This window comes from Prorops nasuta, unplaced genomic scaffold (assembly GCF_024137725.1).
Source record: "Prorops nasuta isolate Cenicafe-Biocafe unplaced genomic scaffold, Cenicafe_Pnas_1.2 PNAS00007, whole genome shotgun sequence".
In the NCBI taxonomy this organism is placed as follows: Eukaryota; Metazoa; Arthropoda; class Insecta; order Hymenoptera; family Bethylidae; genus Prorops; species Prorops nasuta.
This window is the reverse complement of record NW_027116804.1, coordinates 8,410,160-8,426,607: the sequence shown is the minus strand read 5'-3', so window position 1 is coordinate 8,426,607 and position 16,448 is coordinate 8,410,160. Positions and strand designations below refer to the sequence as shown.

The following is a 16,448-nucleotide window of genomic DNA, read 5'->3' as shown; positions in this document are numbered from 1 at the left end:
AATTTGAGACTGCAAATACTCATTTATCGCACTCAATTCGTAACAGCCTCTGGGTATCGTCAGTACCTTATCGTTGTCGTAGTAGAACTTATTATTCGTCTCGTCCACATTGGCTATCGAGTTGTACGTTTGCATGTCCACGAGACCGATCTCGTACCGATCGTCTTGCAGATTGATGGGGGGAAAGAAATCTGAATTTAATACTGATTTACGATCCGATAATGTCACGGTGAAAGACATTTTTTTTTTTTTCAAAGTATCTGTTCTCGCAGGAATTTCACGCACAACTGACCGCAATTGCTTTTATCGTACGATTGATATCGATCATGATTGTAGTAGATTGTAACGTTAGGGCCAAAGTAACGCACACATTCTTTCGGCGGTTTCAAATTTCCGAAGGAATCAAAGTATAGGACGATGTCGTTACGCTTGACGTAGGCTACCCAGTGGGTACCAGGACCGCATTGATCGTCGAGATTCACGATCGCGCACTCGTTGCACCGCGGCCCGTCTAGCGGCAGAGATGTGCGCATAAAGACTCCACGGAAGTATGGTATGCGTCGGCAGATGAGTGCCAATTGTACGTTACTAGTAGGACCTGAATCCGGGAGAGCATCGCGACGACGACGACGAAATTTTCCCTCATTCATTTTCTTCCTCGACCGTTTTTTTTTTGTTTTTTTTTTCCACGGATACCCGCTCCGACGACTCGCTTGTACGGTTTCAGATAAAGACCTCGGCCTCTCTCGCGCGACGCTTCCATCGCGCGATTGTGACGTTGCATTTCCCGCAATCGTTCTCTCTCAGCTTTTGCACGGTTTACAGCACTCGCTATACCCGATGCTCCACCTGCCAATGCTCCGACTGCACCTAGTAGTGGAAGTATAGGTATTATACCACCCCGTTTCCTCGGCATTCGAATTCTTCTCTTCCTCGTAATACCAATTTTTTTCTTGTTGTTGTTCTTTTTTTTAGCCGCTACTGCTTTCTTCATCGCAACAATATTATTATTATGTAATCCCAAGCCAAGTTTACGCTTAGCATTCATCGATGCCCATACGGCTGCGGCGACCGCGCGTTCACCCAAGGTCGCGTCTCTTGCGTTAATACGTTCACGCGCTCTCCTCGCTAGCACTTTATCGGCCTGATGACGCTCCGGTAGATCCTCGTTGTGCCAATATGCTAAGTCGTGATCGAGGCAGGCCTCGTCCAGCGGATTTATACCACGATCGCCGCGCTCCAATCTTTCGCGAAGTCGAGTGCCGGGTCCGCAATAATTGTAACCGGGCACGTGCAGCTCAAATGGCAATTTTTTCAAGACTTTATTGAAGAACGATCCAGACATTTAGAGCAACTGCTTCTCTTGCTGACAAACGTAACAGTCTTTTATCCGTCTCGGTGGTCCGTCGTGGTGAGTGGTATCAGGTAGATTGTAGTGTTGCAAACAATATTGATATTGCTGCACATCCGAGTCCGCGCGAATGTGCCGAGGTAATCTTTCCCACACACTCGCGATACTGTCTGGAAAGTACTCGAGCAATACGATCTTCGGTATGTGTTCGAGCTGATGATTCGTCAAGTTATGCAGAGAATCAAAGACGACTAGCATGAACGCCATCGTAATGGCAACTGACCGAATAGTTCCGTAATTCGCGAAATATAAATGAACGATACGGCTGTTCCCGAAGGTTAATAGCGAGGATGCATTTCGTGAAGCACGTGCCGACTATTCGCGTGACAAATTTGGATGCTCACAATGCTACCGCGCAAATAAAAAAAAACGTCACGGATCGCTATTACCATCTACGATACGCTGCATAGTTTGCGGTCCGTCGAATTGCGGTAAGACAAACGTGCTGCTGAGCCTCATAGAGAGTCCGCACGGTGTGAGATTCGAGAACCTGTACGTCTACTCGAAATCGCTCCAGCAACCGAAGTATCGATATCTGGAGCAGCTTCTGCAGGAAACGGAGGAAATCGGTTACTTTCAATTTTCCAACAATTGCGAGGTTGTGAACGTCGCGGATGCAAAGCCGAATTCCATTTTCATATTCGACGATGTGGCCAACGACAAGCAGGACAATATAAGGGACTACTTTTGCATGGGTAGACATTCCAACATCGATTGTTTCTACCTCTGTCAGACTTATGCGAAAATACCGAAGCATCTGATACGAGATAACGCAAACTTGCTAATAATATTTAAGCAGGATGGAACTAATCTGAAGCATATTTTCAACGATCACGTCAACAGTGATATGTCGTATGAGAAATTTCTCACATTGTGTTCGACCTGTTGGAGTCGCGATTACGGTTTCTTAGTAATAGACAAGGATAGCTCTCTGAGGAACGGTCGTTATCGCAAAGGTTTCAACGAGTACGCCACGATCGAGTGAACGGTCTTGTCAGGCCGGTAAGGTTTCGACCTTGCCGGTAAGGTTTCACGATCACGGCCTTGAGTGTCAGTTTGATACTGGAGCGCAGGCTGTTCGGATCACCGTGTCAGGTCGGTTAAAACCCGTGTCGGTTCGGGGAGAATACAGCATCGCAACAGGTCGGTTAAAAACCGTTCAATTCGGGGGAAAGCTGTTTTATACAGCATCGCGATGGATGAAAAATCGCTTCTGAAGAGGATCGCCAAGACGAGCGAGGTCATTCGCGACAAGCATCGTGCCTTGAAATCGGAGAAGGCGATAATGGAGAGCAGTTTGAACGAGACATTCAAGCCGATAGTCGAACCATTGAAGAAACTCGTTTCGCAAACGGAGGATAACACAAATAATAATAATAATAATAGTTCGTTTGTCAAATACAACGATAAATTGAAGAGGGGAGCCTATTTCACATCGACACCGCATAAACGAGCAAAGAATCTTAGTAGTAGTAATATTAGTGAAACTATTACGAATCCATTGGATTTCATGACCGACGACGACGACGACGAGTCTTCTATAACCGATCAACCGTCGCCCGATTCAAAAAAAAGTTTGCTAGAAAAATTAAATGTTGATGAAAAACAGGAACCAGGCTTGTTTCAACATGTCTTTCAACATATTCAATTACATCCGATCCCTGGCAAGTATATTAAATTACTTCTGACTGATAGGGATAACTTGATTGATCGTGCTTTTGGACCTCGTTATGAAGATGATCAACTGACGCTTGGTAAATGTAAATTTGAAATAAGTCATGAGGGAGATATTATTCTCGATAAGACGTTATACACCGGTACAATGGGTACTTATGAACTAATTTTCATGAGAGAACCCAATCGAGCCATTATAAAACCCGACGATTTGGAACAATACAAGAGTATTCTCAATCAAACTAAAGCGCATAAACTGTTAAACGATAGTCTAAAACAAATCAAAGGTAATAGAGGTGCAAAATATACAGAAATTATGAAACCATTGCTATTGGGAAAACCTATTTTACCGCCTTATCGGTTACCATCAACATTACGCGCAAGAAAATCGTCAACTTCTGACGCGTCAACATCGGGCGCAAGTAAACCGTCGGGCGCAAGTAAACCGTCGGGCGCAAGTAAACCGTCGAGCGCAAGTAAACCGTCATCAGCATCATCGAAAAAAAAGGGTAAAGGTCTTATGCGTGTCACCGAGGGACCAATCAACTACGTACATTGGAACGATCCGAATGAATTGATCGAACGTTTGAGACTTTTGATCGCGTCGGTGGCTGCCGGTAATACGAGTCATCACAACGAGATACAGTCGATAATCGAGGAGTTGCGCGACGAGGATCTCATCGTATAAAGAAAGTTGCACGTTACACTCTTACCTCAGTGTAATATCAACGTCTTTCGGTAGTACGAGGTAAAAAAAAAAAATAAATGTCTGACTCCTGCTGCTGTGAAATTTGCATTTGTTTAACATACATCGTAGACTGTATACTCTCGACATTACGAGCCATCAAAAAGAGGAATAATAATAATAACGAGGAACAGGAGACTGATTTTTGAAATGTCGATAAATAAATTTGGAATTGGACTGGATGGTGAGAGTAGGAAACACGAACCAAATTTAGAGCATTTACTGCTTGAATTCAAGCAATATCTGACAATGGCATTGAATAAACATAATGAACAATTTGAGAAAAAGATGGACCAAATTTTTCAAACAATTTGTGAAAAATTGGATGATAAAGTGAGTAAAAGAGATCTGGAAAGAGCAATACTTAGCAACACTTTTCATTAGGAATTTCGAAGAATCTGTCTATTTTTGAAAAAATGAGCAAAGAAAAGATACAGTTGGTGGAGGAGCTCCACGCACCGGCGAGGATAAATTTTCCACGCAGAAGAGTCATCGTGCGCGGCTTCGACGATCTCTGGCAGGCCGATCTTGTTGATATGCGCAATTACGTCGATGCGGGTCACCAGTACATTCTCACTGTAATCGATACCCTCTCGAAATACGCTTGGGCGGTGGCATTGAAGACCAAGAGCGGCGGAGAAGTGACGACGGCAATGACGAGAATCCTACTGAAGAACGGCAGATGTCCGAAAAATTTACAGACCGACAACGGCAAGGAGTTTTACAACAGTGACTTTCGGGCGTTGATGAAGAAACGCGGGATAAATCACTACTCGACCTACAGCGTGATGAAAGCGTCGATAGTCGAGCGCTGGAATCGTACGTTGAAGACGGAAATGTGGAAACGATTTACGTTGAACGGTAATTACAAGTGGCGCGCTATGCTGCAAGAGTTGGTGGACGCGTACAATGCGCGAAAGCATCGTACCACGGGAATGCGTCCCGTGGATGTGAAACCCGAGCATGCAGATAAGCTACTCAAGACAGTATACAGCCACATCAAGGTCGCAGGTCGTGCCAAGTTCAAAGTCGGTGATTTCGTACGAATCAGTAGATACAAGCAGATGTTCGCCAAAGGCTACACGCCTAATTGGACTACCGAAATATTCGAGGTGGCGAAAGTGCAGAGGACCAATCCCGCTACGTATCTCCTCAAGGATTCCAGGGGTACGGAACTGTTGGGTGGATTTTACGAATACGAGCTTTCGAAAACCATCAATCCCGATGTGTATCTGGTGGAGAGAGTATTGCGTAGAAAGGGCGATAAAGTGTTCGTTAAGTGGCTGGGATTCGACAGGACGCACAATTCCTGGATAAATAAGAGCAATGTTTTATAATAACTTTTATTAAGATGTATCAAAATATAGAATAAATAAATAAATAAATAAACAAATTATTTTAGACTATAATGTCCCCAGGGTAGAGTCGCCGCGGTGCCGGGTGTAACGAAACGCTTGTCGTCGTACGGACTGAGGGCGACCTTTCTCTGACTGATCGAGAAAACCTGGTGCAGCCTCGATCGAATCAAATTTTGACTGCGAGACTGTACGGTGAAATTATCCAAGCAATCCTTGTAGTCGTCAAATGTTATATTTCTATCGATAACGTAACCTTTGACACCTTTGGCTTTTTTGGTAATTCTCGCACAGTCCTGCACCTTGAAAGTATACATTTTTGCCCTCAGTCCTACGAACTCGGTCATGACACGACCATTGTTCTCGTCCTTCATCAGACCGGGTATCTTTTTGTTGACGCGTGGCAAGTCATACCGATTATCGTCAGGATAATCGCTGGTGTCGAATCGCGCGAGATCGCGTTTCATGACCGAGTAAACGTCGTCGCACTCGACACTGTATATCAGACTGTCCGTGTCGGTATACATCGCTCTACATTTACCACCGAATGTAGGAAGCATATAATCATAGTGGAATTCATACAAGCAAATTTTTGAAATATCTAAAATACTCATTCCCACGTAAATGGGTTTATCAAATTTCGCGGACAATTTCGACAATTGAATCGCGACCAAATTCTCGTTGAAAATCGCGAGACTGTGAAAATTCGGTTTGGAAATCAGGCTTTCCGCCCCGTATCTTCCCTCCCACTTGGTTGCGAGCCTCACGTCAACTCTATTCCTCACGTTCTCCATTGTTTTACCGAAAACCGCGTTGTTCATCAACTTGAAGAGATTCCTCTCAAATTCGTTGGTGGACGCGGTGCGCAAACGCGTGTTCAGCTCGATGTAATCGCGTAGCCAGGTGGACTGCTGAAACTTTAAACCGCGATGTATACGCTTCAGTACGAGTCCATTACGCATACATTGTTGCAGAGCGCGATAATGTATTACGTAACGGGTCTTATCGTTTAAAGTGGCCAGCAGCTTCTCCTGGCTCGCGCCCGGCGGCTTCTCGCGCACCATGCAGAACGGTAGGTCCACGTGTTTGTCGTGAAGCTCGCGCGGATACTCCAAATCGACCTCCAAAATATAACCCTCGGGATGATCCGTGGGTATAGCGGAGACATCGAGATTGGCAGCGTCCTCGATCCATTGGAATCCATGGGTGGGCAGCGGCTGACACATTGCCCACCCATACAGATTGTTTACGTCGTAATACATGAGATATTTCGACGGTTCCGCCGGATCGTAGTCCCGCATATACCGATTGTTGGCCCTCTCGTAACGATGGGAGCACTGACTCAAACCACCGCGTATACCGCGCTCCACGAACAGCAACATATCCACGTCCGTGAAAAGCTCCAGCCTGATTCCCGTATGCTTCAACATCGCGTCCCAGGTGAAGCCCGGTAGCGTATAATAATGGGCTGGATCCAACTCATAATTTAGCATGCAACTATCGCGAAAACTTTCGAAAACATCGGTCAACAATAGGACATCGGTCTTCAGGTACAGGTCACTGTACTCCCCAAGTGTGCGCATGTGGAATTTGGTCCATACCTCTACGGCATGATTGTATGCTTCCTCGCTGATATCGCTGTCGGTCAGTCTGTTGCGAAACGACTGTCGCGGTGGTAAAGCCGTCTCTTCCAATCTAGCCGCGCTATCTATTTAGTCGTAAGGAAAAATACCTTTCCTCGTAAGCAAATTCAACTGTTCGACGCTCAATTCCGAAAATTGTGACCTCAAATTTGTCAGCTGAGATTCCGCCAAGTACGAGCTCAATTTGTCCAAACTGGAGGCCATGAATTTGAACGAATCGATAAATCTCAGCCGTATATTATAATTTCGCAGATATTTGGTGAATGAAATGTATTTTTCCTTATGCACAGGCAGCAGATATACCGATCCCTCGTACAAATTAGCGATCGTCTCGAAAATGAAATGTGAATCATAGCCGGAAAAATTGTGGAAAATGACTGGAATGACATGCGAATCTTTGAAATTTAAATTACAATTATTGTGAGCCGGTCCTCTTTATCTGCCGGTCAGATGATCGTGATCGCGAATTCGTAGTTGATTCGGAAGAAACGGCTTTTTGCATATATGACAATTGGGATCATTATAGTGACGCGATCGTTCGCTAATACTAAGATTATGCATGGGCACGACAGTCCCCAGTTTCTCGCTCGCGATGCGCGCAATGACCTCGAGCTCGCGTACGAACCATTCGATGCAGTCGGCACCCCGATGAGCATCGTATTTCGAGAGTGACGCATCGCGAGCACTTTTTAAATAATAGCCTACACTCATAGGTTCATGCTTCTGATAAATATCACTACTGTTCGATTGTTCAACTTTTGATAATATGCACTCCAGATCCGCGTATACGACGAATGGCACTCGTTCCCCATTTTTGATGTTCTTGAAGGAAACCCAGCGATCCTCGGACTCTCTCGGTAACATCAATCGGAGATTATCGTTGAGCTGCGAGCAATCCTGCTCATGCGACTCCAGCCTCTCCACTGTGCGAAAGTAGTGGAGACATCTAAAAAAAAAAAAAAAAAAATAAATAAATAAATAAAACATATGCAGTTATATTTGTATCATTATTAATACATACCGATCGCATATATAATGCGCATTTTTGCTCTTGGTGAATTGACTTCGCACCAATCTCGACAGATTCCTTATGCACATGAAATGTCCTGCCCCCTGTTCATCGTTGACGAGAAGAAGATTAGCATGCCTCGATCTCTTCTTCTTCGTCACCTGAAGCGGTACGATTTTTGCGTCGATATTTGGCTCTTCATTCTCCAAGGTAAAGATGTTAACCGACACGTCATTATCCGTCTCGAATTTCGGAATCTGTTTTAGCGTAGTCGGAAAGGTTAGGCTACCGACGTCTAAAACCGTCCGAAAATGTGGATAAGAGGACGTGCGCTTTGGATTAGCCGTAGGTTTTGCCGGATAGAGTGCCGCCGTCACGGACCACGCGAAACATGCATTATCACTGGTTTCTAAATTTATCAGAGCTTTCCTACTCGTGATAGCGGATGGTATATTAATTCTACAACCCGCGTGCAACGGGTTAAAACGATTAATGTTAACTATTAAATAATGAATTTTGTGCAAAGCCCATCCACTATCACGCTCTTGAAATTCACTTAATTTTTTCATTATAACGTCTAAAATGTTTTTCCTATACCAATCACTAAAATTATCAGTCTTATACAATGTAGCATTAGTCGTACTAATGTTTTTATCATCACTCTGGTCCTTAGAGATGAATTGTCCGTTAAATACACAATTAACCTTAACACTATTTGCACTAACAAATACCTTATCTATACGCGTACGCACTAATACTTCCGCGTCTACTAAAAAATCCTTAGGCTCTATATAATTACTATTAACTACCATGCCGCTGCATATTCGACTTCGAAACGCCGAATCAAGCTCCTCCCAGGTAAGTCCTTGTACGTCATTGCTACAACCAGCCCCTGATTTAATATAATTCAATTCCCTCTGCGCTCGTAGCAACAGACACTTTATACACGCGATTTCGGCAAAATTCTTCTGACGCGTTCCAACGGGTAAAGCTCGATCCGCGTTGCTCAATCGTCGAATATGCTCGCGACATTCCAGTACCCACGCATCGTACTCATTCGCACTATTAATTGTAAAAAATTTTCTTCGCAATTCAGTCGACATTTTATGTTTTTTCTTAAAGAAATGACTCTGTCATACGGTGAACAACAACAACAATAAATTAATAATTGCGAATGCGTCTCTCCCGAAGAGTAACGCTTATATATATCGAATAGAGAATGGAAGTAGGGGTATCTACACATCCCATTGTTTCGTCCGAGATGCATACTGACATTGATATACATTGTTTTTTTTTTTCAGAAGTCTTTTATTCCTTTATATATTGATCATATACAGATTTCATAAAGTAAACATTTTGCAGTGAACATATACCATAATGATTCATACACTTGGGTAACGGTGGTTCGAAATTTTTACTCCATCCAAGACTAAATTTACCCCACTCACACTCCTTCGCATTGTATATATTTTCTAAGTTGCAAATTTTTCTCAACCAATCATATTTCTCCCGTCCTTTCACGAAAATCCAATCTTCATCGTACGACGTTACATACTTTCTTATTACATCTTTATGCTTGTAATAAGGTGAATGACCGTCGGTCCAATTGAATCCATGTCGATTAAAATAAAGCCAACTTTAAAAAAAAAATAAAATTATATACAAAACAATACATTCAAAAAAAAAAAAAAAAATACTTACTCATTCTGTTCTCTCTCGAGATCGCTCAACCAAGCTTCTTGAAATGGTGGTGAAAATACATTGTGATACACTTCATTATCACGCAACACCGCAAATTCTTTAACTATAAAACTCTTGTCGGTCAATACAAAACCTTGAAAATCAACGAATGTCGGTGTCATTATCGTCGTCGTCAGTCGCTCGATGCAATACTGAACGATCTTTTTTTTTGTCGCATTTAAGAAAATATTAAAATTTAATGTTTTTTTTTAGGAGGGGATATTTTCTAAGAATTTTTTCCCATTGTTAGTTTCTTCGGAAAAAAAATATCTTCCAGAGATTAAGAAAGAATGGACTCCTTATCGAATGTAACTTTATATTTTTAAAAAATCTTTCTCTCTCTACGGAGATATTTCTTCGGAGATGCTTCATTTCAGTTTTTATCTTCGTCGAGAATAGCGCAACAATGCATAGAATAACTCACATAATGGATATAGAAGGTTTCTTAGTTTATAAAAAAGAACTTAAATATAAAGATATAGCTATAATTGATTTAAAAAGTAACCAAATTTCTTACGCATCTTTTCGTTTGCGTGACAGTATGAAAAACCTTAGTGAAAAAGACAAAAAAACTGTGTGGTTTTTGCTAAATATGGTGCATGGTATAAAATACAGTGATACGGGATTCGAGAAATACGAGCAGGAGGATGTGGAAGATTTTATTAGAGGTTGCCTAACGTGCGAGAATCCCGTAGTAGCCTACAAGGGAGGGAACATTGAAAAAAATCTATTGAATAGGATGAATGTGGATAATATTAATTTAGAAGTGTATGGTTGCCCTAAGTTTAAGGATTTAATTGAATTATATGATTTTGAAAAAACACCGTGCAATTTACACGTTCGAGAGAAGAACTTGAACAATGAACGTATCCACTGTCCGTACGAGGAGGTATCAGTTTTTGCCAAATGGATAAAAGCAAAAATGTGATTCTTTAAAAATCATAGAGAAATAAAGAGGGGAAAACAAGTCCTCGCAGCCTCATTCAATGTTACAATATCGTCGGTGACAGTAAGAAAAAATGAGCTGCGAAAAGTGTAAATTAATCATGATTCAAGAGGATATTGTTCCTCTTTCACCCACTCCTCCCAGAGAATTGACAGAGGAATACGTGAATCGAATTAACGATTTCTTCAATCGTTACTTCGAAGAGTATGAACGGAAACTGCATCATTATTTGCATAAAAACTGTAAGTATTTATTTTATAATATTTTTACATTTCCATAATTATTATTTGTTTGTAAAATTTTTTTCTTCAAAAAAAATAAAGTGAAGAAAGACGAAGAGACTGAGGAAAAAGATATTGAGTCAAAGGAGACGAAGAAGGAAGAAGATAAAGAGGAGAAAAAATAGAGGAGAAGGAGGAGGAGGAGGAGGAGGAGAAAATAGAGGAGGAAGAATGTAAGTATTTACTTTATTTTTTTACCTTCTCATAATTATTACCTATTTGTATTTTTAAATTAAAGTGAAGAAAGACGAAGAGAAACAGACCGGGGAAGATATTGAGCCAAAGGAGATGAAGAAGGAAGAAGAAGAAGAGAAAAAAATAGAGGAGGGGGAGGAGGAGGAAAAAGATAATGCGTCAAAGCAGACTAAGAAGGAAGATGAATCACCACATTTCTTTTTCTTTTATTATTAAATTTTTATAGAATAGTTTAAAAATTATTGTAGAAATATTATTGTAAATATTCCCCTTCCTATTTCATCAGGGGTAAACGGAAAGAAATCTAATACGTTTTGATTAAGAGATGTAACTCAATCTAGAGTAGAGATAGATAAGGATTATTCGTACTGGAGAGCAATGTCGACTTCAGTAGTGTTTCTGACAGTAGACAAAATGAATTCGAACCAAAAAAAAATCAGTTTACCAGACAAAAAAATGACATTGTTGGATTATCAACAAACAGGAAAGCCTGTAGCTATAGTAAAGCCAACACCGCGGTTAGTAGTAGGACGAAATACATGGAGGCTTCTGCAGCAGCAGCATCAACCACTTCGAAGACCTGCACCGCTTCAGCCTAATGCTGCTGCTGCTGCTGCTGCTGCTGGTGCTGGTGATTCTGATAATGTCAATAATCAACCTATACCACGTCTTTAGCCACCAATCGGTAAGAAAAGTTTTAACTCTTCTAACATTAAGTACTTCATGAAATTAAAATTTAAGACTAATAATAATAATAATAAATCATTTTCAATTTTTTAATCGCAGATTCTGCTGCTGCTGCTGCTGCTGCTCCAGTTTAAGACCAATATTATCATTACTATTATTGTTATTGTGTGTATATAATATTATTATTAAAAATATATATTAAAAACTACAACGATTGTTCAACTAGCAAACCCCTGCTCCTCAACCTTGAATTCACGTGAAAAATGATAAAACGATATCATCCAAAGTATGGACGAGGTAGTAGAAGAGGAGGATAATAACCTGTTAATAGTTATTGTGAAGTGGAGAAATCTAATACGTATTGATAGAGAAAATAATAATAATTATACATTTCGTATTGAGCTTACATCTCTACCATTCTCAGTCTACCGAGTTTGCTTGACGTGATAGTTTCTACAAAAAAAAAATGGGTGTAATTAAATTGTACAGATTATCTACTGAACAAAATATTGAAAACATTCTAAATATGGATGAATTAGTGGAGGAAGAAGAAGAAGAAGTAGATTTGGAAGGAGATTGGGGTGAAATAGAAGACGTGAATAACAACGCGTTGACCGCGATTGTGAGAATGTTGAGGAAGAAGCTTCAGCGGCAACAATCCACATCAAATATCCAGTCTGATGGGGATAATGACGATGATGATGATGATGATGATGATGATGAGGTTCATCTATCAGATTTTAGTAGTGAAATGGAGTGGGAGGGTATTGATATGGAGCAAGAAATTTCTCCAGAAAATATAATACGGTTCGATGAGGATAATGACGTTCTCCAGCTACTGTAAACCATCAACAATCGGTAAGAATCAATGAAAAAAAAAAAAAAAAAAAAAAAATTTTATCAAGTGCTTAGATAAGTAGTATAATAAATATTTTTTCTCGTAGATGATACCGCTCCTACTGCTACTCTCACTACCACTTCATTTTTATAATATTTTATTATTAAATTCAATTATAACTTTTTTTTTTATGTGTTGTTATTAAAAATATATTTATAAATTTTAATTAAAAAAACAAAAAAAAAATATCGTTCATTTCACAACCTCAAAATTCTATTTCTCCTTCTCCTTCTCTTTGACTGCGTTCCGCTTCTCGGATAGGAGGCTAATACGTTTTGATAAAGAGTAGACTAATATGTATGTATTGATAAAGAAGAAAGAAAGGTATCAGATTAACTACAAAATACGTGTCTAATCAGTAAGTTCATATTTCATTGGAAGATCGTTTTGCATCTGAGCGACTAGTGACGAAAAATCTTGAGATCATTTTAACGCTAGCAACGACAGTGACAATGTTCTGTGATACACCTAAAAAACGAGACATTTTTGAGAATAATCCTGATTTTGATGCCTTGATTGAAGACCTTGTGGGGATAATAAGTGAAATAGAGGAACAAATAGAGGAAGAGGACGAAGATTTGTTGAGGAATCCGGAGGATAATCCTGAATTTAGCGCCTTGGTTAAAGAACTTGTGGAAATAATGGGTAAAATGGAGGAAGAAGTGCAAGAGGACGAAGATTTGTTGGGTGACGATCCTGATTTGATAGTACTAGTTGAAAAACTAGTGGAGCTCAGAAATCGAATACAAGAAGGGCTACAGCAAGCGGAGCAAGAGCAGGTGGAATAAGAGGAAGAAGAAGAAGAAGAAGAGCATGAGGAGGAGGAGGAGGAGGAGGAGGAGGAGGAAAACGAAGGAGAAGCAGCGAAAGCCTAAAAATCTTTTTGTGATTTTTGTAAGTATATTTGCTTTGTTAAAATAGTTATTACAATATCAAAAAAAAAAAAAAAAAAAAAAAATAACAAAATGTTTTTCAAATATGTCCCAGGTGAAAAATATGGCCACACAAACGGAGTCCATTGCTACAAGAACTGAGGCTACGCAAATGGAGCCTCAGATAGATCTCACACCACATTACTGGTGTACAAATTGTACAAAATATGGTCACCTACGCATCAATTGTTCACTACCAGAGTGGTGTAGCATTTGTCATAAATATATACATCATGCAATTGAATGTAAAAAAAATTTCTAAAAAAAAGCATTGTAAATAAAACCTTTTTAATACTTCAATAAATTATAATTAAAAAAAAAAAAAAAAAAAAAAGATTCCCTTTTTTCTAACTTACGAAAAAAAAAATATGGGGGAGCGATCACTGGATCGCTCTCTACGAGTATTCTCTCTCTCTCTCTCTCTCTTTCTCCAAAGCGTCTACACTATTCGCCTTAAAAGAAGTCGGTCGCGCGGGCACCCAGGAGCGTAAAGACTCGGTTGGGCACCCCCCAACTCTCATCCCAGGAGCGTCAAGATTCGCTTGGGCACCGCTCTTTAAGGAATTTAAGGTAAAAGGGGGAGGCCACATTTGTACCCCCCCCCCCCCCACCAAAGGAGTCAGAGGGGGGATACACGCGACAACTATCGGTAGTTAGCGATACCGACAATCATCGATGGAATCTCTCTCTCTCTCTCTCTCTCTCTCTCTCTTTCTCTCTTTCTCTGCGTCCACTGCTTAACGTAAGAGTGGGCCCACGTGTGTACCCTACGAGTTTAACGTCGGGGGAGGAGGATGCGCATGCGCACAACCGCTCGAGGAGAGGGGGCAATTCCCCTACTTCCCTTGCCCCCGCGGGACCCCGACCCCCTCGTCACCCGGTCATAGAATCCCCTTAGCTACTCTACTGAAGTTTGAGGAGGATTTTAATAGGAAAAAGAGTGAAATTGAAAAACTGAAGAGTAGTGTAAAATCGTTGAGCGAGAAGCTTCAAGATGAAATTAAAAACCTAAATTTAGAGTATAGAGGAAAAAGATTCGAGGAAGAATTTAACAATAGGAAGAGCGAAATTGAAAAATTGGAAAGTAATGTAAAATCACTGAGCGAGAGTTTTAAGAGTGAAATTAAAAATTTAAAGTTGAACGATAAAAGGAAGAAATTTGAGGAGGATTTTAACAGGAAGAAGAGTGAAATTGAAAAGTTGGAGATTGGTGTGAAATCTTTGAGTGACAGTGTCAAGAGTGAAATTAAAAAATTGAATTTGGATGATAGAATAAAGAGGTTTGAGGAAGACTTTGGTAAGAAGAGAAGCAAAATTGAAAAATTGGAGAATAATGTAAAATTGTTAAGTGAGAGTGTGAAGAGTGAAATTAAAAATTTGAATTTGGACGATAAAAGGAAGAAATTCGAAGAAGACTTTAACGGGAAGAAAAATGAAATTGAAAAATTGGAAAATAGTGTAGTCATTAAGCGAAAAGCTTCAAGGTGACATTAAAAATTTGAATTTAGACGATAAGAGGAACAAATTTGAGGAAGATTTTAGCAAGAAGAAGAGTGAAATTGAAAAGTTGGAGAAAAGTGTGAAATTATTGAGCGAAAAGCTTCAAGGTGATATTAAAAATATGAATTGGAATGATAAGAGGAAAAAATTCGAGGAAGATATTGGTAGGAAGAAAAATGAAATTGAGAAGTTGGAAAGTAGTGTGAAATCGTTGAGCGAGAGTGTGAAGACTGAAATTAAGAAGTTGAATTTGAATGATAGAATGAAAAAATTCGAGGAAGACTTTGACAGAAAGAAGAGTGAAATTGAAAAATTAGAGAATAATGTTAAATATTTGAGTCAAAATGTTAAGGATGAAATTAAAAAAGTGGATTTAAGCAATCAAATTAATGAATTTAACAAATATCTTGAACAGAAAAAAAATAAATTTGAAAATTTGGAAAATAAAATGAAAACTATAAACGATTATGTTAATAATGAAATAAAAAAAATAGACTTATTACATGATACTTTTAATAAGGATACAAATAAAAGTTTGAAAGATATTAATAAATTAAAAACTGACGTTAAAGCTCTAAATGATGATATCAAAGGTGAAATTAAGAAACAAATGGATTTTGGTGTAAGTATGATAAATACATTAGCCGAGGAAATTAAACGAATGAAAGACCAAAAAAACCTTATTATAAAACCTAACTTCCCACCAATTCCTACATTACCTTCAGTTACTCCAGAGAATGAACCTGGTAATTTTGAAGAATTATTGAAAAAATTACACGAACTGTTGGATAAGGGAAAACAGAAATGAGTAAAGAAAAAAAACAACTTGTTGATGAATTACATGCTCCAGCACGAAAAAATTTTATTAGAAGACGAGTTATTGTTCATGGATATGACGATTTGTGGCAAGCTGATTAAGTGGATATGCGATTGTATTCAAAAATTAATAAAAATCATCAATATATATTGACAATTATCGATGTATTTTCAAAATATGCTTGGGCTATACCAATTAAAACTAAAAGTGGGAAAAATGTTACTCATGCATTTTCCAAAGTTTTAGAAGAGAGAAAACCAAAAAATTTGCAAACTGACGATGGAACAGAATTTTACAATACAAATTTTCAACAACTAATGAAACATCATGGAATTAATCATTATTCAACGTATAGTATACTTAAAGCATCAGTAGTTGAACGTTTCAATAGAACATTGAAGAGCAGTATGTGGAAAATGATTACGCTTAATGGAAATTATCAATGGCTGAACATACTGTCAAATATAGTTAAAGATTACAACAATCGTAAGCATAGAACTATTGGTATGTCTCCACAAAGTGTAACAATTGAACGAGAAAAAGATTTATTGAAAAATGTGTATAATTTCATAAAAATAGCTGCACAGGCAAAGTATAAAGCTGGCGATGCTGTTC

General features: G+C 39.4%; 1 protein-coding gene across 1 annotated transcript; it reads left to right on the top strand.

Moving 5' to 3' along the window:
* Nucleotides 1–11,413: 11,413 nt before the first annotated feature.
* Nucleotides 11,414–15,934, top strand: LOC136775073 (uncharacterized protein MCAP_0864-like). Its single transcript, XM_066729550.1, has 5 exons — nucleotides 11,414–11,666; nucleotides 12,226–12,361; nucleotides 14,449–15,000; nucleotides 15,059–15,762; nucleotides 15,810–15,934. The coding sequence occupies exons 1-5, from the start codon at nucleotides 11,414–11,416 to the stop codon at nucleotides 15,932–15,934; spliced, it is 1,770 nt and encodes a 589-aa protein (XP_066585647.1).
* The last annotated feature ends 514 nt before the right edge of the window (nucleotides 15,935–16,448 follow it).

Coding starts and splice junctions, on each gene's coding strand:
- LOC136775073 (XM_066729550.1), top strand. CDS start 11,414: ATGAATTCGAACCAAAAAAAAATCAGTTTACCAGACAAAAAAATGACA. Junction 11,667..12,225: donor CAATAATCAACCTATACCAC/GTCTTTAGCCAC, acceptor TGGATGAATTAG/TGGAGGAAGAAGAAGAAGAA. Junction 12,362..14,448: donor CAATCCACATCAAATATCCA/GTCTGATGGGGA, acceptor GGATTTTAATAG/GAAAAAGAGTGAAATTGAAA.